Here is a 27,146-nt window from a genome sequence, read left to right as displayed (position 1 = left end):
CAACGACTTGGCCATCGAGCTCGGTGCCCCTGCTGATTTTCGCAGCGACAGATTTCGCCAGGCTTTGATGCGCGTGAGTGAAGCGTGCAGGAAGTATGAAAAGGTCATGGGTCTTGCCGGTATTTATGATACGCCGAATATTCAAGACTGGGCTATTCACACATTGGGTGTGCGGTTTATGCTATGCCAGCAAGACTCGGGGTTGATCGCGGGTGCTGCAGCGAAATGCTTGGCTGCTGTAGAAATGGTTGAGAATGCCTCTTCGTCGAAGTCGATGAAGATGTCATCTTAGGTAGCGCACCCCTATATTTCCATCTCGCATTTTAAAGCCTCTAACTTCTATCGCTCCTTATCTCCCTTTCTCTATCCAACGTTACATTTTCCATTTCTGCAAACAAGTAAAGCTCTTCTGACCTATGCTACCTTCATACGTATCACCTTATCACAATTCAGGATACACAATGGATCAAATGCATTCTTCATCTGTCACCTTAAGTTAGCATCATATAAGACTGAATGGTCAAAAGACTTACCGATCGCATCGTATCCACAGCTTCTTTTCCTAGCTCCTTCTCCAGATAGTCTCTCTTCACAAGTCCGACGCCATGCTCGCCCGTCGCTGTACCTTTCATCTCGATGGCTTTATCAACCATTCGGTGGACGATCTCTTCAGCGATATGACGCTTCTCTTCGGGGAAGAGTAACAGGGTATGGAAGTTCCCATCACCAACGTGCCCAACGATTGAGCCGAGTAATCCCGACTTCTGGATGTCTTCTTTGGCAAACTCGATGATGTCGGGGAGTCTGCTTAGAGGTACAGCTACATCAGTAGTCCAGACTTTGTCACTCGGTGACTTTCTCATGGCCAGCATGCTCCAGAGGGCATTCTTCCGCGCGGACCATAATTCGTTCCGCTCAGTCTCGTCGGATGCGAATGTGTATGCGGTACTGCGATTCTGTTTCGTGATACTTCCGACTTGCTTGGCAAGGTGATCCACGATGAACTCATCGCTCCCCGTGAACTTGAAGAACAGGGTTGGCTCTTCTTTCCACTTCAGTCTCGTCAAAGCAGAGTCATTGATGCTCTTCATCTGTACTTCGTCAAGAATCTCAACAGCCGCAACCTGGATGCCATTAGATAGCACCTCTCGGACTGCAGACGCAGCATCTCGTAGCGTTGGGAATGTGCACACAGCCACAGCCTCGCAGGGTGGCTTGACTGCCAGTTTTAATGTAGCTTCCGTAACGAGGCCAAGGGTTCCCTCACTGCCGATAAAAGTCCTCGTTAGATCATACCCTGCACTCGACTTTCTGGCGCGTTGACGAGTCTTGATGATTGTTCCGTCCGCAAGTACGACGGTTAGTGACAGGACCCAGTCTTTCATGGTTCCGTATGCCGCTGCGTTTGTCCCAGAGCATCCTGTACCAACCATTCCTCCAATCATGGCGCCAGGACCAGGGTCTGGGGGAAAGAATAGGCCATGAGCTGCTAACTCTTCGTTCAGGTCCATCCATCCCATACCGGGTTGCACAACACAGTCGAGATCATACTTGTTGAGCTCCACTATGTTGTTCATTCGACCAAAGTCAATGCATATGCCCTGTAGATGAGGTATGTACTGGCCTTCGATCGACGTCCCTCCCGAGTACGGTGTGACTGGTAGCCGACGCTGGAAGCATACTTTCATCAGCTCTGAAACTTGTTCTGTAGTCTCAGGGTATAAAATGACTTGAGAAAGGATGGCTGACTCTTCAGTCCAGGCGTATGACTGATAGTCGGAGCCCGAATGGGTAACGAGATCGACACGTTCTGTTGAGACGTTCTCAGGACCCAATATAGCGGCGAATTCTTTACAAGCACCTTCGATATTTGATGCCGACAAGTCATGTTGAATCTTGGGCGCGCCAAGTAATGACTGTGTTGATGACGGTTGCCTCTTGGTTGGATGGCTGCTGGTACTCTGTGCTCCAGCGGTGCTAACTGCTAATGCCACCAACCCCAGGATGTATAACCCTGTAAGGTCCAAGTCAGTCTTGGGCCTGTAGGTGCATGGGAGGACTTACCTGGGCTTCTTGTCTGCCATTTTGTGGATGCTGAAGTTTGTGTTCTTGATGTATTCGAAACTGACCGAAAGCACTGGGCTGGTAACCGAGTTCGGGAAGGTATTGGATATGGCCCAATGGGTACTGCCCGATGTAAGGATCTGCCACGAGCCCACATCACAGCTTTGGTAGATCACAGCGAGCCTTTGGGAGATGAAGAGAAATTTAATTCAGAGATTAACTAGCATAGAAGCTATTGAGAGAGGCTGTTGAGTTTAGTTAGCTATTATTTGGGGTGTTCTTATCTACCTTGCTTCATTTTCTCACCGCCTGTCTGGCTTCCAAGGCGCTTCGGGGATGGCACCATCGGCTATGGACTGCATATCAGACTATCAGCATTCGGCTATGGACAATGCCATTCCCGGGAAACCAATTTCCAGTCTTGGGGTAGCAGAAGAGACTATTGGTTCTAGCTAAATCCCCTCATCCTACGTTATGGCATATCATAGGTCAGTAAACCTCCTATCCCCGCACTCACCTGAGTCACAAACAGTATGCCAGGAATACGGAGCTTTTATATTCCACCTAATATCGAGACGCTATATGCCTAGACGGCTAGATTACAACGGATTCCTCTCAAAAAATGCTTATTGATCTATAGGTTCGGTACTCGCTATGCCTAGATCGGCTAGAAAGTACATAGCTTGATACTGGAACGAGTCTGGATGCGGGAACTCCATGTCGTCACTTGACTGAACACCCGAGAAGACACCGTTTGCCAAGTACGTCGGCCAAAAGCCGCCTGCCTCAGATCCCGAACCCTGTTCAAATCCGAAATTGGAGTTCTCAAAGTTTGTCGTGTCATGCGTGGCTTGACCAGCTGATGCAGTCGTCGTCGGGATCTCATCGGTGCCGTTCATCATCTCTAAGCCAGTACCCCCGCCAGTCGTGTCATCGCCATGTAGGGTCGGAGGTGGTCTATGCGCTTCTACCGCATCGAAAGGCGTTGGGCGGTTCAGAATATCCATGAAGAAATTCTTGATCCATCTGGCGAGTATATAAACGGACTCAAACTGCTTGAGGGCCAATAATCCAGGTCGGATCTTTACAAATATCTGATCGCTTTCAGGCGCGGAGGTTTTTACTTCTGCTGCCAAGGCCATCATCGCAGAGAAAAGAGCAGACACACTGCATACTTGTCAATATACTTTCACCTAAATTATACTTACGACTCACTAGATCCTGGGGAAATGCTCCGGTGTCCAGAAAAGCAGAGAATTCTCGACCAGGTTGAATATCTGTGCTGCTGCGTCAAGGACGGGCTTGATCTCTTTACATGCATTGCACTGTCTTTGTAGCCTCTGGCTGAGGTTGATTAAATAGTAACTAATGAAATCAGCTTTATGCTTGGCGAATCCAAGAGTGATACGTACTGATAGCAAACCTTCAGTGTCAGACTTAGATGATGATGGCCGTTGGAGAAGTTCAAGCCTTCAGAAGAGTCATACCAGGCTTGTAATTCTGACTGAATATCTCTCATGGCTTCATCGAGGACATGAGCTTCTTTACAGAGAGACAGACGGGAAGGCGAGCAGTGGGAGAAGTACAGTCGAGCCACTATTCCGTTAGTATTACCCATGGCAAGCAATCAGGCTTGGGAGCACGGAAGTTCTTACTAGCTTTACTCAGCTTGACCTGGGATATGATATACTGCACAGTCTCTGGAGCTTCCTCCGTAAAGTCTTGCTCGACAAGTTCTTCGACATCATGATCTTGGTCGTTGATCACCATCGGTGTCCCGGTGGAGATGGCGATCTGGCGATCACGGACCTGACCTTTTAGTTGAGGCCTCTTATCACTAGAAACATACTCACATAAAGACACCACCAGATGCGCTTCCATCGCGACCTTTCTTCATGTGACATCTTACTATTTCTAGTGCTCCTATGATAACCTGTGCACTGCGCGGATCGTATTGCAGCAGCGAGCCACCAATGACAGTCTCGATAAGCTGTCGGACTTCCGAACCAGTAGTGAAGCAGGTATGACGACAATATCATATGGATGCGACTCGAATCTCGATCCGCGTCGAATGCTCTGCTGGCCTTGTTGTACAGAGCATTGTTGGCATCCCATCGAGTGCTGTAACCCATGAGATGTAGTACCTCTGCACCACAGTGTAGCGATGCAACAAAAAGGACACTCTGGAGTAGGGTACCTGACATGGTTCCGTCAGAAAGGGAGGAAAGGAAGTATTTTCTACCAAGTATCGGACAAAACGCGTGAAATCTGTCGAAGTAGACCTTGATGAGACGGTCTACTAAGTCTGGTGATGGGAGATCCGACAGGGTTGTCTTCTCACGAGGCAAGGACGGCCGGCTGCAGACGCTCTCTCTCCTCGTATCACGGGTAACACTCTGAACTGTCTCGTTACACTCTCCGATTGGTCGGTGAACACTGTTGTGGCCGGGCGTGTAACCTCTCATGACATATGAGGCATACCAGCTTTCTCCGACAACGCTTGGTTGTGCATTAGGACTTGCATGCTGATCAGACGAAAGCTTTGCGGTGGCCGACTCACTCGACGGCTGCATTGAATTACTGTTATGTAGTTCTTCCACTGTCGGTGATGCTCCAGTGATCAATCCCATGGAATCCTCGTCGTTAGGGGCAAAGCTGGGGCTATCAGAGCTGCGGTGAGATTCCACTTCTGGCAATAGCGTGTATCTCCCATCGGGGCCTCTATAAGACGAAGATCAGTCTTAACTCACAGCAAAGCGATAGGTCCTACCTTCGGCGCCTAGATTGGATGAGTGCACACTGCTCATGATGGCCGCTCTTCTTGCAAGCCGAGCACGGTACACCTATAACGGATCCATCACACTTTGTTCTTCGCCGATTGCAACGCCCACACGCCGTGCCTCTCTTCCTGCCATGGTTGGACGTTCTCCTGGTACGCTGTGAAGGGCTCCCTTGATCCATTGAGCACAATTACGATGCGTATCTACTCATAACACTTCAAGAACTGCATCCTTACTCTTCCCCGCCTGGGACAATCCGGGGCGTGCCACTACAGTGGGCCTAGAGCAAAGGATGCAGTCTACCCCGCAGTGTCAGCACGCTAAATCCATTCAAGCTTGACCAACCTGTTTGTTTGCACGGAGATGATCGCGGGAATTACCATAGCCGATGGTCATCCCCCGTCATCGGCTATGGTTAGCCTTGTAGATCCCCCATCCTTCTCGTTTCCCTTCTCAAACCAGAAAGCGATCAAATGAGACATGGATCATTGGCGATCTTGGCCCGGAATGCATATGTATAAAAGTGACCCCAGACTTCCCCGGATTTTACACCTGCATGAGCTCACTTCGCTAGTAGCACTTCTTCACTATAGCAATGGCCAACATTACCATGGTTCGCCCCGAGATTGACATGTCTCACGAGGAAAAGCATGAGCTAGAACAGATTGAGACCAAGGACAATGTACAATCCGATCACGACACGAAGTTCGAGAAGCGCGTTCTTCGGAAAATCGATACTCGACTCCTACCTATTCTCGGGTGTCTCTACACAATCGCGCTCGTCGACCGATCCAACGTCGCGGTCGCTCGTATCTCAGGAATGGACGAAGATCTCGACCTCGCCGTCGGTAACCGCGTGTCTATTGTCTTGATGGTCTTCTTTATCGGGTACATTCTTTTTGAGATCCCCAGCAATGCCTTCATTCACAAGCTTGGTGCAGCCAATTGGCTCGCCTTTCTGGCTTTTGCTTGGGGATTGGTGTCCCTTGGCATTGGCTTCTTAAACAACTGGGCTGGCTTCGCCGTACTGAGAGCCCTTCTTGGCGTTTTTGAGGCTGGTTTCTTCCCGGGTACTTATGAAGATCCCCATTCCCAGTAGCCATGGAACTGACAATAAAAAAGGCTGTGTCTATCTTGTATCTTCGTGGTATAAGCGCTACGAGGTCCAAAAGCGAATGGCAGGCTTCTTTTTGACTGCCTCAGCGCTGTCAGCCTTCGCCAATATCCTCGCATATGGCCTCATTCAGATCTCCAAGACACATCATTACAAAGGGTAAGCATACACATATGCCAGTTCACTTTCTAAAGACTGATTCTTGAAGATGGCGCTGGATCTTCATTGTGGAAGGTGCCATCACAGTCGTCGCCGGCGTCGGCTCATGGTTCATCATCGTCGACTTTCCTGATTCTGATAAAAACACATTCCTCACTCCCGAAGAACGCGCCTTCGTCAAAGAACGCCTCGCCGAGGACCGTGGCCCCGAAGAACGAGAAAAGGTTACCTTGAAGATCATTGGGCAGACAGCTGCGGACTGGAAGCCCTGGGCCTATTCACTTATGTACATGGCCGGTGCCGTTGGAGTCTATGCCTTCTTGTTCTTCCTGCCTATCATCCTACGCGGTGGTCTTGGATACTCACTTGAGCTTTCATTCATTCTGAGTACACCACCAGCACTGTTTGCTGTTGTTGAAGCAATGAGTATTTCGTGGCTTGCTGATAAGACGAGGCTGCGAGGTCCGTTCGTCATCTTCCAAGGCCTGATTGGAATCATTGGGCTATGCATGACTGGATTCATCGATTCCCCAACACCTCGCTATGTCGGCACATTTCTCGGCGTCTCTGGCGCTAACGGCCTCGTTGTTACGACACTTGCGTGGCAGGCCAATAATATTGTCGGTGATGCTCGACGTGCTGTGTCCACTGGCTTCCTCATCAGTATGAGTGGCGTTGGTGGGATTTACTCCAGCATGGTATTCCGTAAGTCGGCAGCCCTTTCCTTGACATATCGCATCTAATAGCAGTCCAGGTCAACAGGATGCACCAAACTACATCCCTGGACTCGTCGCTGTCATGGCCATCAACGTGGCAGCGGTTGTAGTCGCCGCGCTAACGATGCTTATGCTCCGCCATAATAACAGACAGGCAGATAAGGGAAAATGCTTATGCGAAGGTCGCGAAGGATTTAGATATACATTGTAGAGTTCTTGTTACTCTAATTGATAATCATGACTCGCTGCAGTCTTCGAAATGCTCTGCGTGATCCAAGTTGCTGTCGGTATCAGAGACAGGACAAGCATTGTCGCCGTCCATACCACCCATTGCCGGGTCCTCATTCTCCAGCACTACTGCAAATTTTCCCACGAGATGAAGAGCCTTTCCCAGTCTTTCGCCAGCCTGAGCACAGTACCTCATATCTTCCCTTTCCATCAGGCGCAAGTTATCCTGCTCTTTCTGATCTAGTTCGGCACGCTGCTTCGCTATCTCTTTTTGGGCCTCTTCTAGACGTAGCTGAATGGATTGTTTATTCTGTGTAAGCTCTGCCAGTGTTGACTGAGTCTCCAAATTGAGTTTTGCAATAGCTTGTATATATAAGTTGTCCCCTAGGGCTCTGGTAAGGTCTTCCGCATCGTCGAGGAATCGTTGGAGTCCTGCTGAGCTGGTGCGGAGGCGATGGACTGCTGTATGTCTGATTTGCGCAATCGAATGCAATAATTCTTTGAGTGACCTGTCGCTGTCCTGGCGCTTTAAGTTTCCTTTATTTCCAAGCAGCTCTGCTCACTGGCTAAGCTCTGCCGCTTCAGGACAGTCCCAGTGACGTTCTTGCATAATATTCGAGAGTTCTCTTATTCCATACTCGTAACAAGCAGCTTCTAGAGTCTTTTGAAGTTTCTCCATAAGAAGATGCTCCGTAGGAAACGGCAGATAGACTGGGAATGACGATGGAATACCAGCAATGTCGCACGCAGTGCTGTCCCTAGCGTCTGGCCAGCCTCAGATACTATTGATTAACTTGAATGGACGAGACATACCCTGTAATGGTTTTGTATGTTCTTTCGTGTGACCGGCCTCCTTACTGTTGTCCGAGTTGTTTAGTTCAACAGCCTCAAGCGCGACTTGCCCAGTCCCATTGGCCTCTGCTTCAACGTGCGTGTTGACAGCCGTTTGAACAGACGAATGCTGAGATAGGTCGGGAAATCGTTGACTAGCAATTGTCGCTGACTCATAAACCTTTTCCGAAAGTAGCTTTAACACTATCTCAGCGACAGCGTTATAGCCGTGATCATTAACGACTTGCTGCACCGGGTTCCCCGCCAGTAAGTTGTTGTTAATCGACGTTTCTACAACCGTACGCTTTCGTATTTTAGCGTACTTCCCGACGAAAACATGCTTTGTTGCTTGATAGATCAATCGCTCATCCAGTTGCGTGCCAATAACTGAACCCATATTGGGCCTCCCAGCAAGTTGAAGCTATGCTGGTAAAGCAGAACAGTCGATATACAGAATGAAGAATGTAATTAGGTAGAATCTCCAGACTTGATGGATCGGAAGAAGTATCGAAGATGTAAGGGACGGCTGAGTTCTTGCTAAATATACGGCCGAGACAAGTGGGGAATTTTTCATGGTAGGCCTCCTAAGACTAAAACGACTATTTGCTGGATGATTAGGTATCTATCACGTCATAGATGATGTAGAACGTCAGAGTATATTAATAACCGGTGACCGAATGGTGCTTGTTCTAGAACCGAATCTACGGTTCTCTGCGTTTTGATCGCACAATGAACACGAATTATCCCAAATAGCATCAACCTGCGCTCCCAGCATTGCACTATCAATTGAGATAGAGGTATCCAGTAGGAAGATTGACTTAAGTATTCTCAGTATTACTGGCGTGAACATTATTTCCCTGTTTTGTCATAACCTAGTAACCTATTAGCCATTATATGAACAGTAAAACAAACTGCCCAGGGTAGGGGCGCGATATCATCGGGCCCCGGCTTTACAATAGTCCGACAGCTTCCAGCATTCGTACTAAGAGTAGCTTACTTCGACTTGTCTACTGAACGGACTTTTGCTTCCGTTGGCCTTATCCGAGACGTTACATATAAATAACATTTAATCAGCTTACACCGCAGATGATGAACAACGTAGGTTAAGCTAAGAGATAACGACTGACAATGCAGACGTTGGAATGAACACGCAATCCACGCCTCCACCGGGGAAGTGCAACAAGACTGTCGCGTGAGTAGCTCTCGCTTCATTGACCAATTTCACCTATCGTAAGCAATGAAGTAGCCGCTGACATGAGTACCTTTTCCAAGATGTTTGCAATGCCGTGAGCGAAAGGTTCGCTGCTCAGGGACTTGCCCTTGCGCGAATTGCACGCGACGCTCAACAGATTGCGTGTTCGAGCAGGAAGATCGCAAGATTGTCGTCTCGGAAAAGCAAGTGGCTGCTCTGAGCGTTGCAAATTTGGCTGTGCTGAGACTAATCGTAGCTTGCTCAATGATCTGAAGCGAAAGGGACAGGATTGGGATGAGGCCAGAAACAGAAGAGGAACAAAACCTCTGCGGATACGAGTACAAATGAGAATATTGTTGGAGAAGCATCACCTCAACAACCCGGTCTAAGAACGAGCGCTGACGATGGCCTACCACAAATGACCTATCCTCTGCTGACGCCCTCGTCCAAGTTTATCGTAGACCACCAAGGCAGGAAACGTACGTTAGGTCTAGATCCCAGCCAATCTCAAGGACTAACTGGCATAGGGTTTCTTGGTCCTTCGTCCACTTGGGTATACAGCCATCATGTAATGGGCATGATCAGAGAAGTACTCTCATCAACACAAAAAACTGTCTGCTTGATGCTAACGGAGTACTAGTATGTGGAGCACGAGCTCTCACCCGGAGTCCCACTAAATCACGATGGTGTTGCTTTCAACATAGAGCTACCGAGTATGAAGGAGACTGATCTTGTTGTCAACATCGAAGGCCTGCCTTCCCTGGACTATGCCCTTTACCTCACCAACACGGTCAAGTTTCACATCGTCCAAACTCACCACCTATTTGACGAGCAAAGGTTCATGCCAGCTCTCCATTCACTATACAACGATGGTCCACCGCTGGTGACTGCTGGGAACAAGATGTGGTATGTCCAGTACTTCCTTATCATGGCTCTAGGTAAGGGACTACTCACCCGTGGTATGTCCAAGGCTGGCTCGCCGAGAAATGAGTATTTCATGAGAGCCATGGAGCTATTCTCAGATACATATGGACTTTACATAGATCATATCTTGTCGATCGGGGTGTGCTGCAGGCTTGCTTTGTACCTTCAAGCTGTTGATCACCGCAACAGTGCTTACGTCTATGTTGGTTACCTCCGCCTCCCGATCACAGATCATACTGAGTGGCGTTTTGTAGCTTGGAATGGGTCTTCGGATAGCACTTAGTCAAGGTCTATACCGTGGCATTGCTGGAGACTCCGCAGACGATCCTGAAGTAAGGCGATACCGCAATGCATGGTGGACACTCTACATCCTCGATCGCAAATTCTCATCCCTGATTCGTCCTTGCTACAAGGCCAATTCTCATGTGTATACTACGAGACAAGCTGGAGAAGAGCAGACATGATAATAATGCCGACGCTGAGATTGCTGAGCCTATCAAGGCTTTGGTTAGAACCTGTTACGACTCAGCTCACAAATCACTACGTATCTTGACTACACTCCAGTCGCAGGATCTACTAGGTATGCCTGTAACTTGTACAGTTACGAAGACAAGCTAACTTTTCGAAGAACTCTTTCTCCCCTTCGATCTGGACCACGCATTCTCAGCTGGTTTTGTCCTGGCACTCATCTCAACCATCCAACCCTTCCCGGACGCAGCGAGCGAATCCTCATTCGAGTTGACAAGAAATATCCTTGACGCTCTAGCCGCAGGCTGGAACCTGCCTGCACGGTTTCGGCGCCAGGAACTTGAGCGTCTCCATGATATGTTGCACCTGATTGAACAGCGAGGTATCGTGCCTCAGCTCCAAGGTCAAGCAGACATTCATGTTCTTGGAGAGCAGGGAATATCACCCAACCAAATACTCAAGGTTGCTAGTTTACTGGATGGACATACGAACCTTGGTGCTGATCTCGATGATGTTAATGGCTGGCTATGGGAGGTCACTGGTTTTGAGGGTCTCCGTCCCGTTTAAGCATGTCTAGCGAGAGTTGATGTGATTTGTAAGGGGTTTTGAGTAAATTAATCTTTCCCTGTATGTATCCCTGGCATCTTCAGCCCAAAAGCAGGCATGCAAGCAATATTGCTCCTGGCGGTCCTTATCTCAGTGCTTATCGTTTGGACAGCCCGTCCACTCTTCACGCTAGGGCGTGCTTGACATTAGGGCGTGGTCACAGCCTCTCCGCTGTGCTTATGTGCCCGCCTTTACATTAATAAGCTACATATTTGTATTGTAAACAAAGTCCGCAGTCCCCTCGTATAAAGTTACTGAATTCAGTAGGGCTTGTGGGTACTTCGACGTCTTCTTAAACAGCCGATAGGTCAGAATGTGAACCGAGATCTGACCTACTTGTAATTGGTCTAATGTCTAGGATCCACAGGCGACTGAATTTGGTCCTTTTGTACGGACGATATCTTGACTGGCGGTTGTAGTCACTTGGAAGACGGAGGCCCCAACCCATTGAAATTAACAGAGCCCGCCTGGCCTAACTCCTTTCTTGTAAGAAACCCGTCAAATGATCTAACAATGCCGAAGCCGAACGTCACTCTTATCCCATGGGACCCCAGCTCTCCTGAACATGTGAAGCGCATGGTCGAGCAGCGCGTAATTTGTGGCTGGCAAGCGTCAATTGTCCCAACTGCGTGGAAAGACGGGCATATCGAGGGGACGAAATGCGTTTACTGGATTGTAAGTCACATACAACTACCTTATTGTATTGCTATTCTAAGTCTCTTTAGATATTTCCGCAAGACGAACTGCAGCGCGAGAAATACCTCGAGATGCATACCGAGGCTTATCCCAAGGTAGGTCAGTGTATAAAGTCAACTTCGACCATTCGACTCACGCTTTGTAGGAGACAGAGGAACTTCTCGACACAAGCAAGACGCTACTCGGAAAACCGCGCGTTCCAACCGATGCAAAATTCCTTCCAATTGGGCACGTCGCTCTCGACACTCATATCTCAGACTATGCAGAAAAGGTCGAACTAGACCTCCCCAAATCTGGTGCATACTGGGTCAAGAGTCTTTACGTATCTTACACACTTCAGGGCCTGGGTATCGGCGGAGCTGCTATGAATATCGCTGAACGCATGGCCATCGCGGAGCCTCTCAACGCTAGGCATCTGCTATTAGACACGGTGCACCACGAGGACCAGGCAGATGAGGACTTTGCTGTTGCCAACTATGGAGGAGCCTTCAAGGTAAGTGTCTGTTGTCAAGTAGTCATGTATACAAAAGGCTAATTATCGATCGAGATTCCCACCCAGGCTTGGTATGAGAGACGGGGTTACAGGTTAATTGGTGTAGCCGAGAACGTATACCAATATCCAGATGCAAATGGGAAGATTTGGCCGTGTCGGACAGTTTTCTTACAGAAGGATATTGTTTAGAAGAGCAATATGATCTTTTGCCTGTTGCACAGCCAGTCTTGCCAGTCCTCTGAGAATGACGGTAGAGATGGGGGGATACCCGAATATCTTTTGAACGCTTCATGTCGTGGTCTAGGGCTTTCTCATTGTTGCAAGTCAATGCCAGGTCGAATTTGTCTGTGTTTGCATCACCATCAGTTCAAAGGTTAAGTTCACTCAGTCGCGACCTGCTGTGTATTACCATTTATCAAAAAATATGTTCACAAACACTTAGGTGGACTTCTGTTCTAGAACTCAGATCTAAAATAAAGCTGACTCTGCCGCTTACTTTCATCTTCTATTCTATCACGAGTATAGTATTCGGTTCAACTTGCATCTCGGAATTTTGACCGGGCTGCGCTCGCTTGCAAGTTAGATATACTATTTATGACCAAGACTTGTAGCTAAGACCTCCTCTAGCACTACATGTCGCCGGCTGTGCTCCCTTGTATAAAATTTTATCGACCCTTCTTCACTTTTGCCCCCCCTTGCTCTCAAAGATCAGAGGTCGATCACAGGTTGGTGGCGTAGAGTAGTCTGAGTATGCTGTCATTTCACTCGACCTGGCACCCGTTGCTGCTCTATGGACTGTTTGGGTAGTCTCTGGGTGTTGGCCAGGCGTTGGAGTATCGAGGGAGTTTGTACCATTTCCTTCGAAGGCCGTCCAAGATGGCGAGTAAAAGGTCGTGTATGATAGAGGATTAGGTTTTGATTGTTCTCGGATTGTCGTTATTTGGGTTGTAGCTGGGCTGGGATCCATTGCAAGATTGGGTTGAACTCAGCAAGAATTCTTGGTGTCTGGTCAGTCGGAAAGCTCTTGAGTAGTGTTGCCCTTCAAATAATGACGGGATGGCTGGAGAGGCAGTGCTTGGTGAGGGGTTTGCATCCTGCAGAGTGTGCGCTAATGAGATGTGTTGTCGTGGCTGTGTTAGGTGTCCCACAGCCACCAAATTTGTGTTTTCAACCCCCCTGTAATGTCACGTTCTTCAATGTGACATCATCTCAGGCCTCACTGAGATATCCGAGGACTTGGTTTTTCTCGCAACGACAGGAGGCCTGGAGGGACCAACCTCAACGACAGACTTGGGATATCGTCGTTTCGATTGCAAAAATGAACTCGCAGAGACCAAGTAAAGTCGAAGACAGTCTCTCAGAAAATGATGTTGAGTACTCGCCACTGTGAGTCCTATAAATAATAAATCAGTTAAAGCAAAAGGCTTACGGGCTAAAAGCTTCTCATCTCTTGAGGTTGAAGCCAATATGGCAGAGATGGGGAGATACTTTTCGAAGAAGAACGGCATTCGGGTCATCACAGGACTGGGACATCAGAAAAGAGGTGCTGAAGATATGGTTCTGGGAGACCAGAACTTTGGAGACTTCCAAGAGGTAAGTGATATTGCGAAAAGTTATTCTAATTATTGAATTAATACTGAGTTGACTCTAACCATGGATAGCTGTGCAAGCGCAGTGCGGTTCTTGTCTGGTGAGTCTTATAATCAGCCAGCATGACGTCCTTGACTAATTGGAAGCGCAGCTTCATTAACAGATTTATCATGAAGCCTGGAATCTCGGATATCCCAAAGGATAAGAAACGTCTGAGAGTCTCGAGCTTAATATTCCGATCGCTCATGGCCGCCTTCGACACTTCTCCGTGCTTTGTATCATCTATGATCAGCGGAGACATAGTGACAGGGTTAGGAACTCGATTAGTATGTGGGCAGAATGAAAAGCAAGCCCTGTCCTTTTGGTACACACTCCCTGTGCGTACTGCAACCCCATGCTTTGATGAAGAGGGAACGCATGCGCTCAGTGTCATTGGAAGTAATCAGGTGGATCCTAATGGTTATCTACACTTGGCGGATATCAAGCACGATATCCGTCCTTCCAAAATTGGCGTGTACTCTTGGCATGATGGTACACTCTCTAGAACAGTGATTGTTGACTTTCAAGACGGTCGACTACATGCAATTGCGGATGAGCCTTACAGAAAGATCAAAGAGATGATCGGGCGAACTACTGACTATAGACCGTTGGACTCGCACATCGCCCTGCTTTCGAGTTCTGCAAGATGGTGGAATCATGCGCTTACACAACTGAAAAGGCAGTTGGCCCATTTTGTGCGTATAGTTGAGCGCAACAAGGGCGCAGTAGTTGACTTGTCACAGGAACTGAAATTACTCGAAGACAATGCGCAACAGCTCACATCGCCGAGTATCGACTTTGAATGCAGTGCCCGACACTTGGCGATGAAAAAGTCTCTACACTCTACGATGTCACATCTTCAGAGATATAAGACTGAACTTGGGGCGATTGAAGAGATAGTAGCTGATTTGCAAGTGGTATCCAAGAAGCTCTATTCAATCAAGGAGTTGGCATTGTCAAGAGAAGAACCCAACTCAGAAGCCGTCGATGAGAATATCGCTACCATTAGAAAGAATATTTCTGGTGCAAGGGCGTTTTTGTTCGAACTTGAGGTAAAGACAGAGGCAATCATGGGCCTTGTAAGCTTAAAATATCTTTTACGACGAAAACATTGCTGATTTACTCGGAAGCTGTCAGACGTTGTCAAGTCTCGGAATGATATGCTGATGGTGAACAACGGCAGCATGGTCCGAAAGCTGCTCAAATCAGCTAGGAAGCAAAGCAAAGCATCTCAGACTATGATGAGGGAATCCCAGAGGATGGCGTCGGATATGAGAAAAGACAGTGTTTCTATGAAGACAGTATGTATCGCTCAAACTGCGTAGTATCTCCGACTTACTTGACTCAGATTGCCCTGCTGACTATGGCATTTCTTCCCGCGACGTCCATTGCGGTAAGTTTAAGTCATCCCCAACGGTGAATGAATGCCATCTAAATAGCTAGGCAATACTATCTATGCCATTCTTCAGTGAGCAAAAGTGGTTCAATAACCCAGCCAAAGCGTGGCTTTGGGCAGTATTGACGGTTCCTGCGACGATAGCGTCTGTTTGCATCTATTTGTTTCTAACCAGGAAGGAAGTTAGATCTACTGGGAGTGCTCTAGTCAATGATGAGGAGGATGATATGGAGAGTGTTGACTTTGTACTTGATGACTTGTAAGTACAATGACTTTGCAGCCATTGTTGCTGGGAGAAAGTAACTATGAGCAGAATGCATTATTGTTTACGCCCCGTGTGTCTGCCCCGCGTGTCTGCCTCGCAGTGCTTTTCAACCCCCTGGCTGAGCCACTGACGTAAACAGCTGATGAGGGTGGTGTAGATGCCCAATCAGCAAGCCATGCTGGTGGCTGTGGCGTTGGGCGTCCTCATCAACAACAGAGCACTTTTGACCGCTCTACATTTGAAGAAAAAGATATCCGCTGGCTGATCTATCTCTAACCTTTCCGCATCGTTTTATTCTCGCCTGAAACCACATCGAGTATTTCAGCATGACCTCCTCGCCAGACGGCGGCGCGATGCAAGCCAAATCGGACCCAGTGCCAGATCAGGCTCCAACCCAAGAGCAAGTTGCAGCGCCGTTTCGCCAATCAAAGATCTGCATTTGTGTCGACGTATCTGGCAGCACGTATGGACCTGCACTCAAGGCTGAAATAAAAGCAATCAAGCAAGTGTGCTCTCTTATACCCCAGAGTATGTACGATAACATAACCATCATTCCCTGGAATGACGCATCGGAGCGACCGCGGTCACTCTCGCAAATCCATACCTTGGAATCTGGAGGTGGAACTGATCCAAATGTTCTTCTGGAGGACCCAGAGTGCAGACTTCTTCTACAGGAAGCAGACTTCTGGTTTCTCATGACAGACGGCGAGATAGACCAGAGCGTGGTTCGTCAATTTGCGCGAAATCTCACCGACTACGGAATGCACGGCAAAGCTTGCATAATTTCTGTCTTTGGTGAGAAGTTGATGAAGCCAAGCCACTGCAACATCACTGTCGGGCTCTCCGTCTTCGCCGTCAGCCCACACGTAGTGTTTATGTACACCGACATAGATACCAGCAAGACGACTCTGCTATCCACCAAAGGATGTTTCTCGAATCTGTTGCCCGCGGGAAAACGAAATCCAACCTTGGACTATGACACCAACTGGTCCGACCTACCTTTTGTTTCCTACGAAAACCTCACCCGAATTTCTGTTCCCAGAGCTCAGAAGGTTGACAAGGACGAGCTTATTCTCTACGGAAACACTCGCGTCAACTTCAACAGTCTTGTATCTCGCGAGACGATTGATGAAGACCTAATGCGCCAGATCATGCTCAATGAGGATAATATCAAGACCATCGCACTGACCGCCAAGATCAGGGGAGAGTCTGATAAACTGACCAAGTGGCTGGATAAGGTCGATGCCAAGATCGAACAAGACAGTATGAGTGAGGCCTTTGGTCACAAAGACTCCCAGCTTCTAAAAGATACTATAGCAGAGATAGGAGAAGCGAATGGGACTCAAGTATCCCTAGATGACTATGGAGCAATGAGATATGGTGCCCAAAACGCATATGCCTTCGAACCTTGCCCAGCTCACATTTCATTTCCCCACGCCTACCATCAAGAGTTTAAAAAAAGCTCTACTAGAATGAGAGCCCTTACAGAGCCGAACACTCGTTTAGCTGCCCCGGAAAACATCGGTAGCTACGAATTTGAATACCTTCATTCTCTTACGCCTTCAAATGACCCTTGGACACGAAGCATTCTGCTCCCCAAAGGCCTTAGCCAAACGACACAGCCCGATAAGCTGTCTTCCATTTCACAAACGAATGAAAAGCCACAAAGCCATGAACCTTTCACAGAAACAACCACCGGCAACCAAGGCGACCACCTCAACCTTGCCATTGCAGGGTTTCTGAAGCCAACTCAGGCCAAGGACCAGCATATCTTGGACTGTCCTAAGTGTGGTAGAGCAAGAGCCGTTATGACACTTCTCCTCAGAGCACCTGACCAGTCGATGGTGACTAAGAACTTTCCATCTGTCAACAGCACGTCAAAACTTGTCTACCCACTTACTATGGGCAACTATCCTGAGATGGACATTATTTCCGACACAATTATATGTGATAAGTGTGCCGTGGCCATGATTGGAACCAGGAGGACAGCGCACAAAGAGACTCTCGTGGCTGCTCTGCCGCTCGTATCTTACAGCAAAAACCAAGATGCCTGGCTGCAAACGGTAAACATCGCTACGGATAGACGGTTTCATCGTTCAGATCTTGCCCAGGTATTTCTCAGTATCATCTTTAGCAAGATTGAGCGCCTTCTATCAGAATCCTCCAAGGTTCCCAATCTTCACAATGCTTTAAACTGGCAGGCAACCATGATCCAGTCTGAAGTTGTACTCCAATTAGAGAACTTTCCTCATGTTTGCCAGCTTGGAGTCGGTCTTTTGAACGAAGTTATCTTACGTAACTACCGGGATTGCCTTGTACACGACAAGTTCCCACTTCTGCTAAGCTATCCTCTTGATGGCTTTATTGTTACTAATGCGGCATTGTCCAACTCGAAATACAGCAGCATCCTATCGCAGCCTAAGCGAAGGTCTGTTGTTCTGCTGCGCTTCTTATATCACCTCCTTGAGAACTGTTGCGCCTACGAACAGGAGAACGGTCCTCTTCAGCTACACGCTGCGAAGACACTCATACTGCTGATGGACGATCCCAGCGGCCCACGGTCATTATTCAAGTGGAGATCTCTCAGGGCCTTCTCTTTCCGTTTCGACAGTCTTCAAGATCTGCAAAAGTACTTATCAAACCACGCCGTCATGGACCGCTATCGTTTGTCTCTTACGGCAGCAGATCTTCTAGACACACCGCTCCTCACAGCAACAGGTTTGGCCGCGTTTAGGAGGCTCGGTCCACTGTTCAGTTGGATTGAAAGAGAGGCAGGTAACGCAATCGCAGTATTCGTTCACTATCTCATGCGTCTGGATACAGCTCCATGTTTGCCAAGCGTCCTGTTCCAGAAATTGAGAGAGAGACAGGAGCTCAAAGAAGCATTGGCAGATCCCGGGGCATTGAGTGCGAGAGCAGTGGAGAGACTAATAAAGCCTTTGACAGTTCTACAGTAACTAAGGTCTCCCTGCTGATTTAAGCTCTCAACCACAACTCTCAACTGCAAATAACACATCTAGCTCACAACTTGTTCTAAAGCAACTCACTTGAAGCAGATGGAGACGTCTACCTTCAATCGGGTAGCTACCCGACAAACTACAGCAAGGGCATGTTTCCGTGGAGACTATCAGCGGGAGGACTTTTTTTATTTCGCACTCACCGCTCCCCCAAGTACCAGGACGCGACATTTGCGTTGACAAGGATTAAATTCAGCTTCCTGTTGCTTTCTGTACCTATATCAAATCGACAACTTTAAAGGTCGGCACTTCTGGGAAACCCAAATCCTCATATCGCCTTGACCATCCTTCTCTATCCATGTTCATATCCGTGAATGCAGGGAGCAGTCCGATACATCGGTGCCGCGGTTTCAACCCTTCGCCTGGACGAGTGATAACTGCGTGTTTGTATGTGATGGTCATATTGGAAGAAATCGGATGAGCAAGGCGGAAGTGATGTTCATCACGGAGCGAGTTGTTCGCCAGCTCACGGGAAGATAACATTCCAAGTAGATCAGTCTTCCCTACGGTAACCAGGACAGGAGTCCAGACCGTTTTAGACCATAGATAGGCGCTGACGCCGATTCCGCAGCTGATCAATGCGCCTAAGCGGACCAAAGTCTTGCTGAATTTTGATGGTTTTCTCGAAATAAGATCCCTTTTGAATGAGTCGGAATCCATCTTCGTGCCGCCCCCGTCAAAGAACCCGAGGACCATGAGGTTGAGGAATCGAATGGCATTGATATGGCGTAGATTTTCATTCTTGGATAATGTCGCTTCGTCGTCTTTCTTTTCGTCTTCGGCCGCGAAAATGGCTTTAATGTCTGGCCAGGCGCCATGCAGGCTCAATTCGCCCCTGCGAGCGAGCCCCCAGGCGAACTCTGAGAACTCAAGGCTCCCTTCCAAAATCCGCAAAGTGGTTGACATGTCGCATGATTCAATGCTGCGGACCACAACCGGGCCTAGTTCTGCTCCTAGTGCACAATCTGTATCGTGCTGAAGTGCACCCTCAGTCGCCAGCCCAAATAGTTTGACCAGATCGCCTAGGAGTTCCGGCTCAGGTACATTCGAAGTTTCCAATAAAGTTCCCTGTTCTCCCACCATGCCCGCTGTGATCTTGGGTAGGGTCGCGCGATCTGCATGCCTTGCTTGCGAAAAGCAATCTTGGAAAAGACGCCCGAAACCCATACCTCGTACCACTTGAGGTGATGGCGCCGAGTACCAGTCATACTGTGACATGGTTGATAGAATGAGATCCCTTGCCTTTGTGGTCCGCCGCGTACTATTGCTTTGGATAAAGAATCCATCTTCTATAGCACCAGACAGAGACAGTCCCCCAGGAAAGTCCCGCGAGACCTCCTTATTGTTCAAGAAGGCGGAAATAAAAGATAGTTGCTCGTCTCCCGATGGTGTCTTGTCTTTTCCGTGCGAAGCCCATGCTCTGGAGAAGGTCCACAACCGGTCCACGTTAGCTAATATGTCACTTTGGCCGCTGAGAATTCTTCCCCAGTCCATATTATTGGATGCCAAATGCCCCTCTTCGCATGTGACGAACTGGATGCGATTCGAGAGTATGCTTTCCTGGAGAGGCCACAATCTCTCAAGTATCCCTTCCTTAAGCAAGTGATAGTTGTGTTCGTCAGTCCAGTGTTTGCACCATCTACGAACACCAGCATTGTAGTCGTTCCAGGTCGAGAGGTTGCCAAAGGCGCGAGCGCAGCACGAAATATAACCTGACCCGTCCCGGATGACAATGGTCTTTTGAGCGCGTTCGAAAATCTGCGGGATTATCGATGTAACTTTGATCCTTTCTTCCTCCTTTTTTTGATCAATGCATAGAACATCCATCCAAAAGTAACTGTCCCCAACAAGGTCCTGCAGGTTATGCTCCAAGAAGCGAGCCTTGGACTTGGAAACCATGACCTGGTCTGTGATTATGTTGAGCGTGGTCCAGTCAGCGTCACCCCAAACATGAGAGAAAGCTATATAAGGGATCTCATGAAGATCAATTTCTTCTTTCACCACCATTCCTGAAAGAAACCGACAAAAGATGACAGGCTGGCGGGTTTTCCGGCCCAACTCTGTGCTGGAAGCTTCTTCTTGGGCTCTCGAGGTCTGTGACATCTTGGACGGAGACTCAATGATGTCGAAGCCGTCCTTGGGGAGAAAGTTGCGAGAACTAGAGGAGAGGTAATGATGGCGTCTGTGCGGGTTCGATGCAAGTCCTTAAATGTCGTTGATCAGATGCGGTATACAAAGGGAAACTTGCGTGCATACGTCCACTGTTTATAGCATGAAAAGTCATAGAGGCCTAAGACAAAATTCTGGGCAAGGCCAGACGTAGACAGGGATGTTTCATTTAAATTCTGTCTGTATGTTTCAGCCACCCTATAAAGCCGCGACCGTACTCGGTTTCCTCCACCATCGAGAAGGGAATGAATGAGGGAATGGTAAGACTAAGCTCATTATCACGTGTCAAGAATTCGTTTTGAGTTATGCGGCCTGCCATCTCGTGTGACTTGATATGCCCCCAGATTTAGTGCGATAAATTGTTAAACATTGCCGCCACTGCGCTATCCCAGCCTAACGGATCGACCCCATACAGCCCGGGGCTGATTTTTACAACACTAGCTAATGATAATGACCAGCCTAGACCAGTCTGCCAGCTTTGTGCTCCGAATAAGTACGGGCACTGTGCAAATACAGTCTAGGCTTTGATCCGAGATACCCGGGTCAACAAGACTTTCGACGAGATAACTAGCTTGGCCAAGCATCCACGTTCGTCCAGGCCATGAAAAAGTCTCAGGACAGTGCATCTAGATTAACTACACTACCATCTGACGGCATGATTACATTCCGTCCACATGAGTGCAGAACGGACAGATGGACGATCGAATACCCCGCAGTGGTTTTCCCTCCTTCAAACGAACGCCATGAGCGAAGGGGGATTCTCCACCTACGAAGGACGAGAGGCCCAATCTGGTAAACAGCCTGACTGCGGACCGACAGACTCAACTGCTAGCGCCAGTTTCCAATGTCTCATTGATCGCAGTATTCAGGCTTGGGAAGCACTAAATTATGTTGGCTGTGACAGGGTTGCAGCAATCAAATCGGACTCTGCCAAACTGCGCGATCTGACAAAGTTTGATGACCTTCTCACCAAGCGTGAGTTTTGGTTCTTCCAGCTACGCAAATCGTTTTTGGAGCAACAGCGGTTGGCAAAATGGAACCCTAACCGCCTGGACCAGTACATCCTCCTGCCCATTTCCTACCGCTATGTCAACAATAAGGACTGCTACTTCGTCAGCCACTACTGGCGGGAACAGGGTAATCCAGACCCGGCCGGTGTGGACCTGGCTGCGTTCAAGAATGACCTTGCAAGCGATAGCGGGTGGTTGTACATCTGGGTCGATTGGACATGCATGCCGCAGGGGAATTGCGGCAAGCGGTCGGACCTAGAGAACTATTACTTCAAAATGATGCTCCAATGCATTCCGATGCTAATTCGCGACTGCGCATTTGAGTGGCGATTCCCGTCTTTCCAGGCCCGTGCTTGGGTTCTCTATGAATTGGCTGAGTATGTCCTTACACATGCCCAGCACATCATAACCGATGACAACAAGCATTTTGTCAACCACATCCGGGAAATGGTCGCCCTCGATGTCAAATCGACTCTGCAAAAGTACGAATACAAATGCACAAACGAATCAGATATGCGCCTGGTCACCGGGTGGCTTGAGATACTCGTGCTTATGGCCAGAATCTTCCCAGATGATATTGCCAGCAGACAGGTAGTTTTGGATAATCTAAACAGGCCTTCTATTGGGACCTTTTCTAGTCCAGCTATGGACCTGAAGGTGGACAAAGCAAAGGGTATTTTGTGCCACAAAGGATATATTTACCGTTTCACCCCTGTATTCCATATAACATCGCATGTGTCTGCTGGCTGTTGTGATCAGGGTTCACAGGACAAAGAAGAAGAAGCAAGGCAAGATAGTTGCCGAAGATGAGGCTGGATATAAGACTACTCAATATGAACATAACCCATAATGTACCATATGGGCAAGAACCCTATCTATCGGCATCGTACATGGCAAGTCATCCAGGGTCGCAACTATGCCGACTGAAGCATTGTCTGAACAAATGTCCTTCTCAAGTCAAAACGGTCATATTTATAAAATTAGACTGAATTGTATTTGTCCTTAAATGAATTGAAGTATTTGTCCTATCTTTTTTGGCATTGGCGCCAATCGTCTTATAGGAATTTGTTGAAGCTACCACGTCAACCTGGAAGTATATATCTAAATGTAGAAAAGACTCAAAATTCAATTATTTCTTCATGAATTTGATCAAAACGACATTTTCCTATATATAGATAACTACAAAAGGCTTAGTGGTTAACCAGCATCCCTTACTCTTCTCGCAATACCACCCCACCTCTTCCCTCGACTTGGTACGTTGGGGCTCTCAATCTCTTCACTATCGTATCTTTTCCCGCAGTTCTCATCCTTGTAACGCTCTTGATCATACTTATCTTTACGCTCACAGTTCGCTTCCAACTGAGCGTTTTGCTTTGTGCTCTTTTCCCTACTCCCTCCCCTGATCTCATCATCTTTTCTTTTCTTTTCCTCCCACCAGTCAGTCTCCCCTCGATCCTTATCAACATCAAGCCCTGCAGGAAAGAATTCCTTAAGTAGAGACCTGCCGCATCCAGGCTCCCATGTATCAAGATCCATCAACACATCCATAACCTTCTGTCCTGTGAATACCATCTTTTGCCTTTTCAGATGGATGCCGCGAGACTCTGGCGTTCGGCTCATTGCCGCAGTGGTAGCGTTATGGACCAGGCCAACTGTTCCAACCCCGACCAAATACCATACTCTTTCTTTCAGTGCCATTACTGAGATGAGAACTGCTGCCCAAAGGAGTATGAGAAATCCACATAGCAGCCTGGTTATCCAGAAGCCTATCGGAAGGCTACGGAAGAGCCTTGCTTCCTCTCTAAGCTTTCGTTTCTCCATGTAAGATTCAATGACATCTTTGCTCCTCGCCCGTGGCACCGGTTTGCCTCCTTTGCCCTTATACCATTGAAAACACCAGATCCCTAGCCAAGTCCCATTCCACACAGTGACAATGTCCTTCTCTTTCATGTATTCTTTAAAGGCTTCCGTCCGAGAAACCTTTACCTCCTTTCCAGTTTCATCCACGTATTTCACGCACCATTTGACTTCGTTCCACGATCTAGGTTGTCGTGGTCCTTCTCCCGCGGCCAGATCTTCGATGTCCAGGCTACCCGCGTTTCCCAAAATCACTATCACATGACGCGACCCATTTCCCGTGGTGATTGCGATCCTTTTTGCGGATTTAGCACGACAGGCCAACTTCTCCACTCTCCATTGAGGTAATGCTGCCGTTATAACGGCTCCGCAAGTTCCCAATATGGTAATCATCAAAGGACCCCAGTCACCAAAGCATTTCAATGGTATGATAGTGATGCCCAGCTGAATGAGAATGGCCCCTGATCCAAACCATCTTGATCTTCCCCGTGCCACAACCTTTCCACGAGGAGGATCGACGGCTTCATAAACCTCGACCCGCAGTGCTTCGTTCAAGAGTGGCTTTTCCAGATCTCGTAATAGTCGACCAACAATCCAAGATCTATTCGTTCGTGTATAGCCGTTTTCGAGATTAATAACCTTGCATGCGTAGTCTGCGGGTGGCATCAAACGTCCATCGCCGACCAAGACACTTATAGTAGAGAAGGCGTACGACACCCAGCCGAAGCTAAAACAGATGGGAACGAAAGATGGTCCGGTGAGCTGGGCAAGTGCTGATTGTATGACGGGGCCTCCGATTATCATTAACAGGGACATGAAGCCAGCTGGATTGCGCCATTGCCCGGCGAGGGCAGAGGCGGTAGAGTTGTCTGCCATCAAGAGTCTAATTTAGGCTCACTACTACTTGTTTCTTGTTGGAAAGCTCCGGAAAGTATGAATTTGTGACTTGGAGAAATGATAGAGAATCAGGTAATTAAGTGAGATGCGCGCCCGGGGCATGTGACACTTACCCCGCATGATCGTTGGGTGATGTTATAGTGCCACGGCCCATGTGAACCCAATCGAGACTCACGCCCATTCGTCAGACTCTACGGAGTACCTCCTATTTGTCTCGGAGAGGACAGTGCAGTAAGACTAACATGTTCGTGGCTCTCCAAGAATTTACCGTGGTAGATTGAATGGAGCGGGGTTAGCAGGAAGCAGGACCAGGTTCCGACGAAAGTAGCGTTTCCCATCCCTCTTGCAATTATCGCTATATACAGAACCTAAAGCAGACACCAGCTTGCTCTTGAGCAACATGGATCACCTTGATGACCCGTAAAGGCCATCTAGAGCTTTTAAAATCCCTTTTGCTAGGGAAGTGTACAATGCGTTGTGTTTTGCTGGCTATCTCTCCCATGAGCAGGAGCAAATTGCTAATCTCGTCGATAGTGCTTGTTCTTTCGACCAGGCCGTCTTCATCTAGAGGATGACGGTCCAAAATGCTGTTGGTTTGCAAAAAGACATAATTTAATTACATTCGATGTCGATGCATCTTCATACAATCCATGAAGCTGTTACGATATATATCATAAGCTAGACAAAAGATTAAGTTAAATCTAGAACTGGAAGTCCGGTTGCTGCTATTTTTAAATCCAGTTTGAGTTCATCGATTCGAAACATGTTCAGAAAACTTAGCAAAAGAAGGTCGGTAGTGAGCTCGGTGGCATAAGAGCAGTTGAAACATCGATAGGCCGTGATCCACAACCTTTGATCGTCCCGCAATCGTTCCAAGGCTTCGAGAAGGAATGTTGATATTCTTTCAGCGCCTGGAAGTTGGATCTTGAATGCCCATTGGCATTTTGCATAAAGAAGACTCAAGCCCAGCTCAACTTTGCTTTCCTCACATTCGATCTCGGCAACTTCCATGGCGTTCTCCACCAACTCCGACAACTCCATTATTCCGAGGCCAGGGTTCTCTTCATACGCTTTACCCAGAAGCTTGAGCTGCCGTAGCATAGCTTCCAAAAGTAAGGCTGTCTTTTTCGGGTCTTCGTGTAGGTGCTGATTCTTCCAGATTTCAGTTGCTCTTGCATGGAGGCCCAAGATCCTCTGATCTGTCTCGAATCTGTACGTCACAACACCACCAGAATCAATACCGTTCGTCATCTCGACTTCGGCAACGTCTCTGAGGATAAGGGGTTCCCGGTTAGACAACCTGATGAGGCAGTCCTTGAAAAACAACTCCCATCCTCCGTGTCCCCAGAGCCGTGAATAGGCGATGTGAAGCCCGCATCGGGTGTAGTCGTTTATGTCATAACAGGACATGCCGCATTCCTTCATGGTAATCATAATGAGAAGAGCAATATTCCTTGGGGGCGCTTGTCTCAGACTCTGCCTGATATGCATAAGAAAGTCTATTTGGTTGGGGAAAATAAGGGGTGGGCGTCCGGTGGTGAAGAAAGGAGTCGGCCAAAGTTTCTTGATATTCGGGTTCCCCTGCGTGGCTTGTTCATAAGATTTGATCAAATCTTCTTCAACTATCTCCAGCATACCGTAGTCAAAGTCCAGGGATGCTTCGTATTGTAGGCAACATTCCCAGCTGTCAATCTCTTGCCTCAGTGCCTCTAATCCTGAGTAAAGCTGTTCAGTTCTCAACAGGCTTCCGTCGATAGGCTGTCCCAGAAGGTCCTTACGCAGAACTATCACGGAATTGTGTTTGTTAGGCCATGAGACACATAGCTCCGATATACACCAAGCTCTTTCTATGTAGTCATCGTCATCTTGCCTGAGGCTGACGACATAATCACAAGAGACAATCAAGGACGGAAGGAGTCGCAGCCCTTCTTTAAAAAAGACCAGTTCATCCGCAGTTCTGTCATCGACTCTAAATGTGTTCTTTTGTGGCAAACACATAAAGTCGATCCAAAGGCCGATTCTAGATAGAATTGTTGAGTCGATGGTGCCCTTTTCACTTGCTATTTTGCTTAGGACACGAGCTGCTTGTAGGTATCCGTGAACCTTTAGCGTCTTGACCTTCTTGATCCTATCTTCCAATGGCGAATGGTAGACTGATGCAAGGTCCTTAATGGCACTCAGAAGAAAGTGAATAGCATGAAGATGTTCACCCTCTGGGTCTGGATGGCTGGGTGATGCCCAGCGATGGGAGATGAATAAAATAAGCAGTGGTGCTTCTCCCCACTCATATAGGGCTGGATCAATGTCCTGAAATCGTTGCATGTGACCAAGTTCTAATAGCTTACTCGCTTTGAGTAGCCTTGACACTTTGAGTAGCTGATTTCGTTTCATTAATTGACGGATTTCAAGAGGATGGCCAGAATCATTCGCTGTCAAGGCTGGAGGTTCGTTGCCAAACATTAAAGCCTTCAGATTGGCTAATGAGACCATAATAGGGTTGTTAACCGAGAACTGTAGCATGTTTTTGTGTCTGTTGGTCAATTCGAATGTCGATGTTGAATTGAGGCTCAGGGCGAGATAATGCACCGGTTGGACACGAATGCAGGTGTGTCAGGTTTACTGTTCACAGGGGCTG

The 27,146-nt window shown here is 48.0% G+C and overlaps 12 protein-coding genes across 12 annotated transcripts; 6 read left to right on the top strand and 6 right to left on the bottom strand.

Annotated features, from left to right (window-relative positions):
• Positions 1–414: 414 nt before the first annotated feature.
• On the bottom strand, positions 415–2,084 carry FPRO_05373 (putative D-lactate dehydrogenase (cytochrome); the record flags this gene model as incomplete). The annotated part of the gene is made up of 3 exons (XM_031230984.1): positions 415–483; positions 534–2,040; positions 2,065–2,084. 3 exons carry the CDS (start codon positions 2,082–2,084, stop codon positions 415–417), a joined length of 1,596 nt encoding a protein of 531 aa, XP_031081066.1.
• Positions 2,085–2,690: 606 nt separating this feature from the next.
• FPRO_05372 (uncharacterized protein) lies at positions 2,691–4,694 on the bottom strand (the record flags this gene model as incomplete). Its single annotated transcript, XM_031230982.1, has 5 exons — positions 2,691–3,231; positions 3,280–3,429; positions 3,477–3,660; positions 3,720–3,873; positions 3,918–4,694. 5 exons carry the CDS (start codon positions 4,692–4,694, stop codon positions 2,691–2,693), a joined length of 1,806 nt encoding a protein of 601 aa, XP_031081065.1.
• Positions 4,695–5,439: 745 nt separating this feature from the next.
• FPRO_05371 (uncharacterized protein) lies at positions 5,440–7,044 on the top strand (the record flags this gene model as incomplete). The annotated part of the gene is made up of 4 exons (XM_031230981.1): positions 5,440–5,914; positions 5,967–6,117; positions 6,167–6,822; positions 6,872–7,044. The coding sequence occupies 4 exons, from the start codon at positions 5,440–5,442 to the stop codon at positions 7,042–7,044; spliced, it is 1,455 nt and encodes a 484-aa protein (XP_031081064.1).
• Positions 7,045–7,068: 24 nt separating this feature from the next.
• FPRO_05370 (uncharacterized protein) lies at positions 7,069–8,289 on the bottom strand (the record flags this gene model as incomplete). Its single annotated transcript, XM_031230980.1, has 3 exons — positions 7,069–7,576; positions 7,625–7,826; positions 7,875–8,289. The coding sequence occupies 3 exons, from the start codon at positions 8,287–8,289 to the stop codon at positions 7,069–7,071; spliced, it is 1,125 nt and encodes a 374-aa protein (XP_031081063.1).
• A 1,213-nt stretch (positions 8,290–9,502) lies between these two features.
• FPRO_05369 (uncharacterized protein) lies at positions 9,503–11,043 on the top strand (the record flags this gene model as incomplete). The annotated part of the gene is made up of 6 exons (XM_031230979.1): positions 9,503–9,563; positions 9,612–9,673; positions 9,725–10,210; positions 10,263–10,363; positions 10,422–10,588; positions 10,637–11,043. 6 exons carry the CDS (start codon positions 9,503–9,505, stop codon positions 11,041–11,043), a joined length of 1,284 nt encoding a protein of 427 aa, XP_031081062.1.
• Positions 11,044–11,595: 552 nt separating this feature from the next.
• On the top strand, positions 11,596–12,460 carry FPRO_05368 (uncharacterized protein; the record flags this gene model as incomplete). The annotated part of the gene is made up of 4 exons (XM_031230978.1): positions 11,596–11,757; positions 11,808–11,873; positions 11,924–12,271; positions 12,326–12,460. 4 exons carry the CDS (start codon positions 11,596–11,598, stop codon positions 12,458–12,460), a joined length of 711 nt encoding a protein of 236 aa, XP_031081061.1.
• A 1,129-nt stretch (positions 12,461–13,589) lies between these two features.
• FPRO_05367 (uncharacterized protein) lies at positions 13,590–15,559 on the top strand (the record flags this gene model as incomplete). The annotated part of the gene is made up of 7 exons (XM_031230977.1): positions 13,590–13,657; positions 13,711–13,864; positions 13,933–13,961; positions 14,013–14,979; positions 15,031–15,201; positions 15,249–15,293; positions 15,344–15,559. The coding sequence occupies 7 exons, from the start codon at positions 13,590–13,592 to the stop codon at positions 15,557–15,559; spliced, it is 1,650 nt and encodes a 549-aa protein (XP_031081060.1).
• A 328-nt stretch (positions 15,560–15,887) lies between these two features.
• FPRO_05366 (uncharacterized protein) lies at positions 15,888–18,518 on the top strand (the record flags this gene model as incomplete). The annotated part of the gene is made up of 1 exon (XM_031230976.1): positions 15,888–18,518. One exon carries the CDS (start codon positions 15,888–15,890, stop codon positions 18,516–18,518), a length of 2,631 nt encoding a protein of 876 aa, XP_031081059.1.
• A 276-nt stretch (positions 18,519–18,794) lies between these two features.
• FPRO_05365 (uncharacterized protein) lies at positions 18,795–20,681 on the bottom strand (the record flags this gene model as incomplete). Its single annotated transcript, XM_031230975.1, has 1 exon — positions 18,795–20,681. One exon carries the CDS (start codon positions 20,679–20,681, stop codon positions 18,795–18,797), a length of 1,887 nt encoding a protein of 628 aa, XP_031081058.1.
• An 809-nt stretch (positions 20,682–21,490) lies between these two features.
• Positions 21,491–22,567, top strand: FPRO_05364 (uncharacterized protein; the record flags this gene model as incomplete). Its single annotated transcript, XM_031230974.1, has 1 exon — positions 21,491–22,567. One exon carries the CDS (start codon positions 21,491–21,493, stop codon positions 22,565–22,567), a length of 1,077 nt encoding a protein of 358 aa, XP_031081057.1.
• Positions 22,568–22,954: 387 nt separating this feature from the next.
• On the bottom strand, positions 22,955–24,490 carry FPRO_05363 (uncharacterized protein; the record flags this gene model as incomplete). Its single annotated transcript, XM_031230973.1, has 1 exon — positions 22,955–24,490. The coding sequence occupies one exon, from the start codon at positions 24,488–24,490 to the stop codon at positions 22,955–22,957; it is 1,536 nt and encodes a 511-aa protein (XP_031081056.1).
• Positions 24,491–25,201: 711 nt separating this feature from the next.
• On the bottom strand, positions 25,202–27,031 carry FPRO_05362 (uncharacterized protein; the record flags this gene model as incomplete). Its single annotated transcript, XM_031230971.1, has 1 exon — positions 25,202–27,031. One exon carries the CDS (start codon positions 27,029–27,031, stop codon positions 25,202–25,204), a length of 1,830 nt encoding a protein of 609 aa, XP_031081055.1.
• Positions 27,032–27,146: the final 115 nt, after the last annotated feature.

This window comes from Fusarium proliferatum (genome assembly GCF_900067095.1).
Source record: "Fusarium proliferatum ET1 genome assembly, contig: FPRO_scaffold004, whole genome shotgun sequence".
Lineage (NCBI taxonomy): Eukaryota > Fungi > Ascomycota > Sordariomycetes > Hypocreales > Nectriaceae > Fusarium > Fusarium proliferatum.
This window is presented reverse-complemented; position numbering and strand designations above follow the sequence as displayed.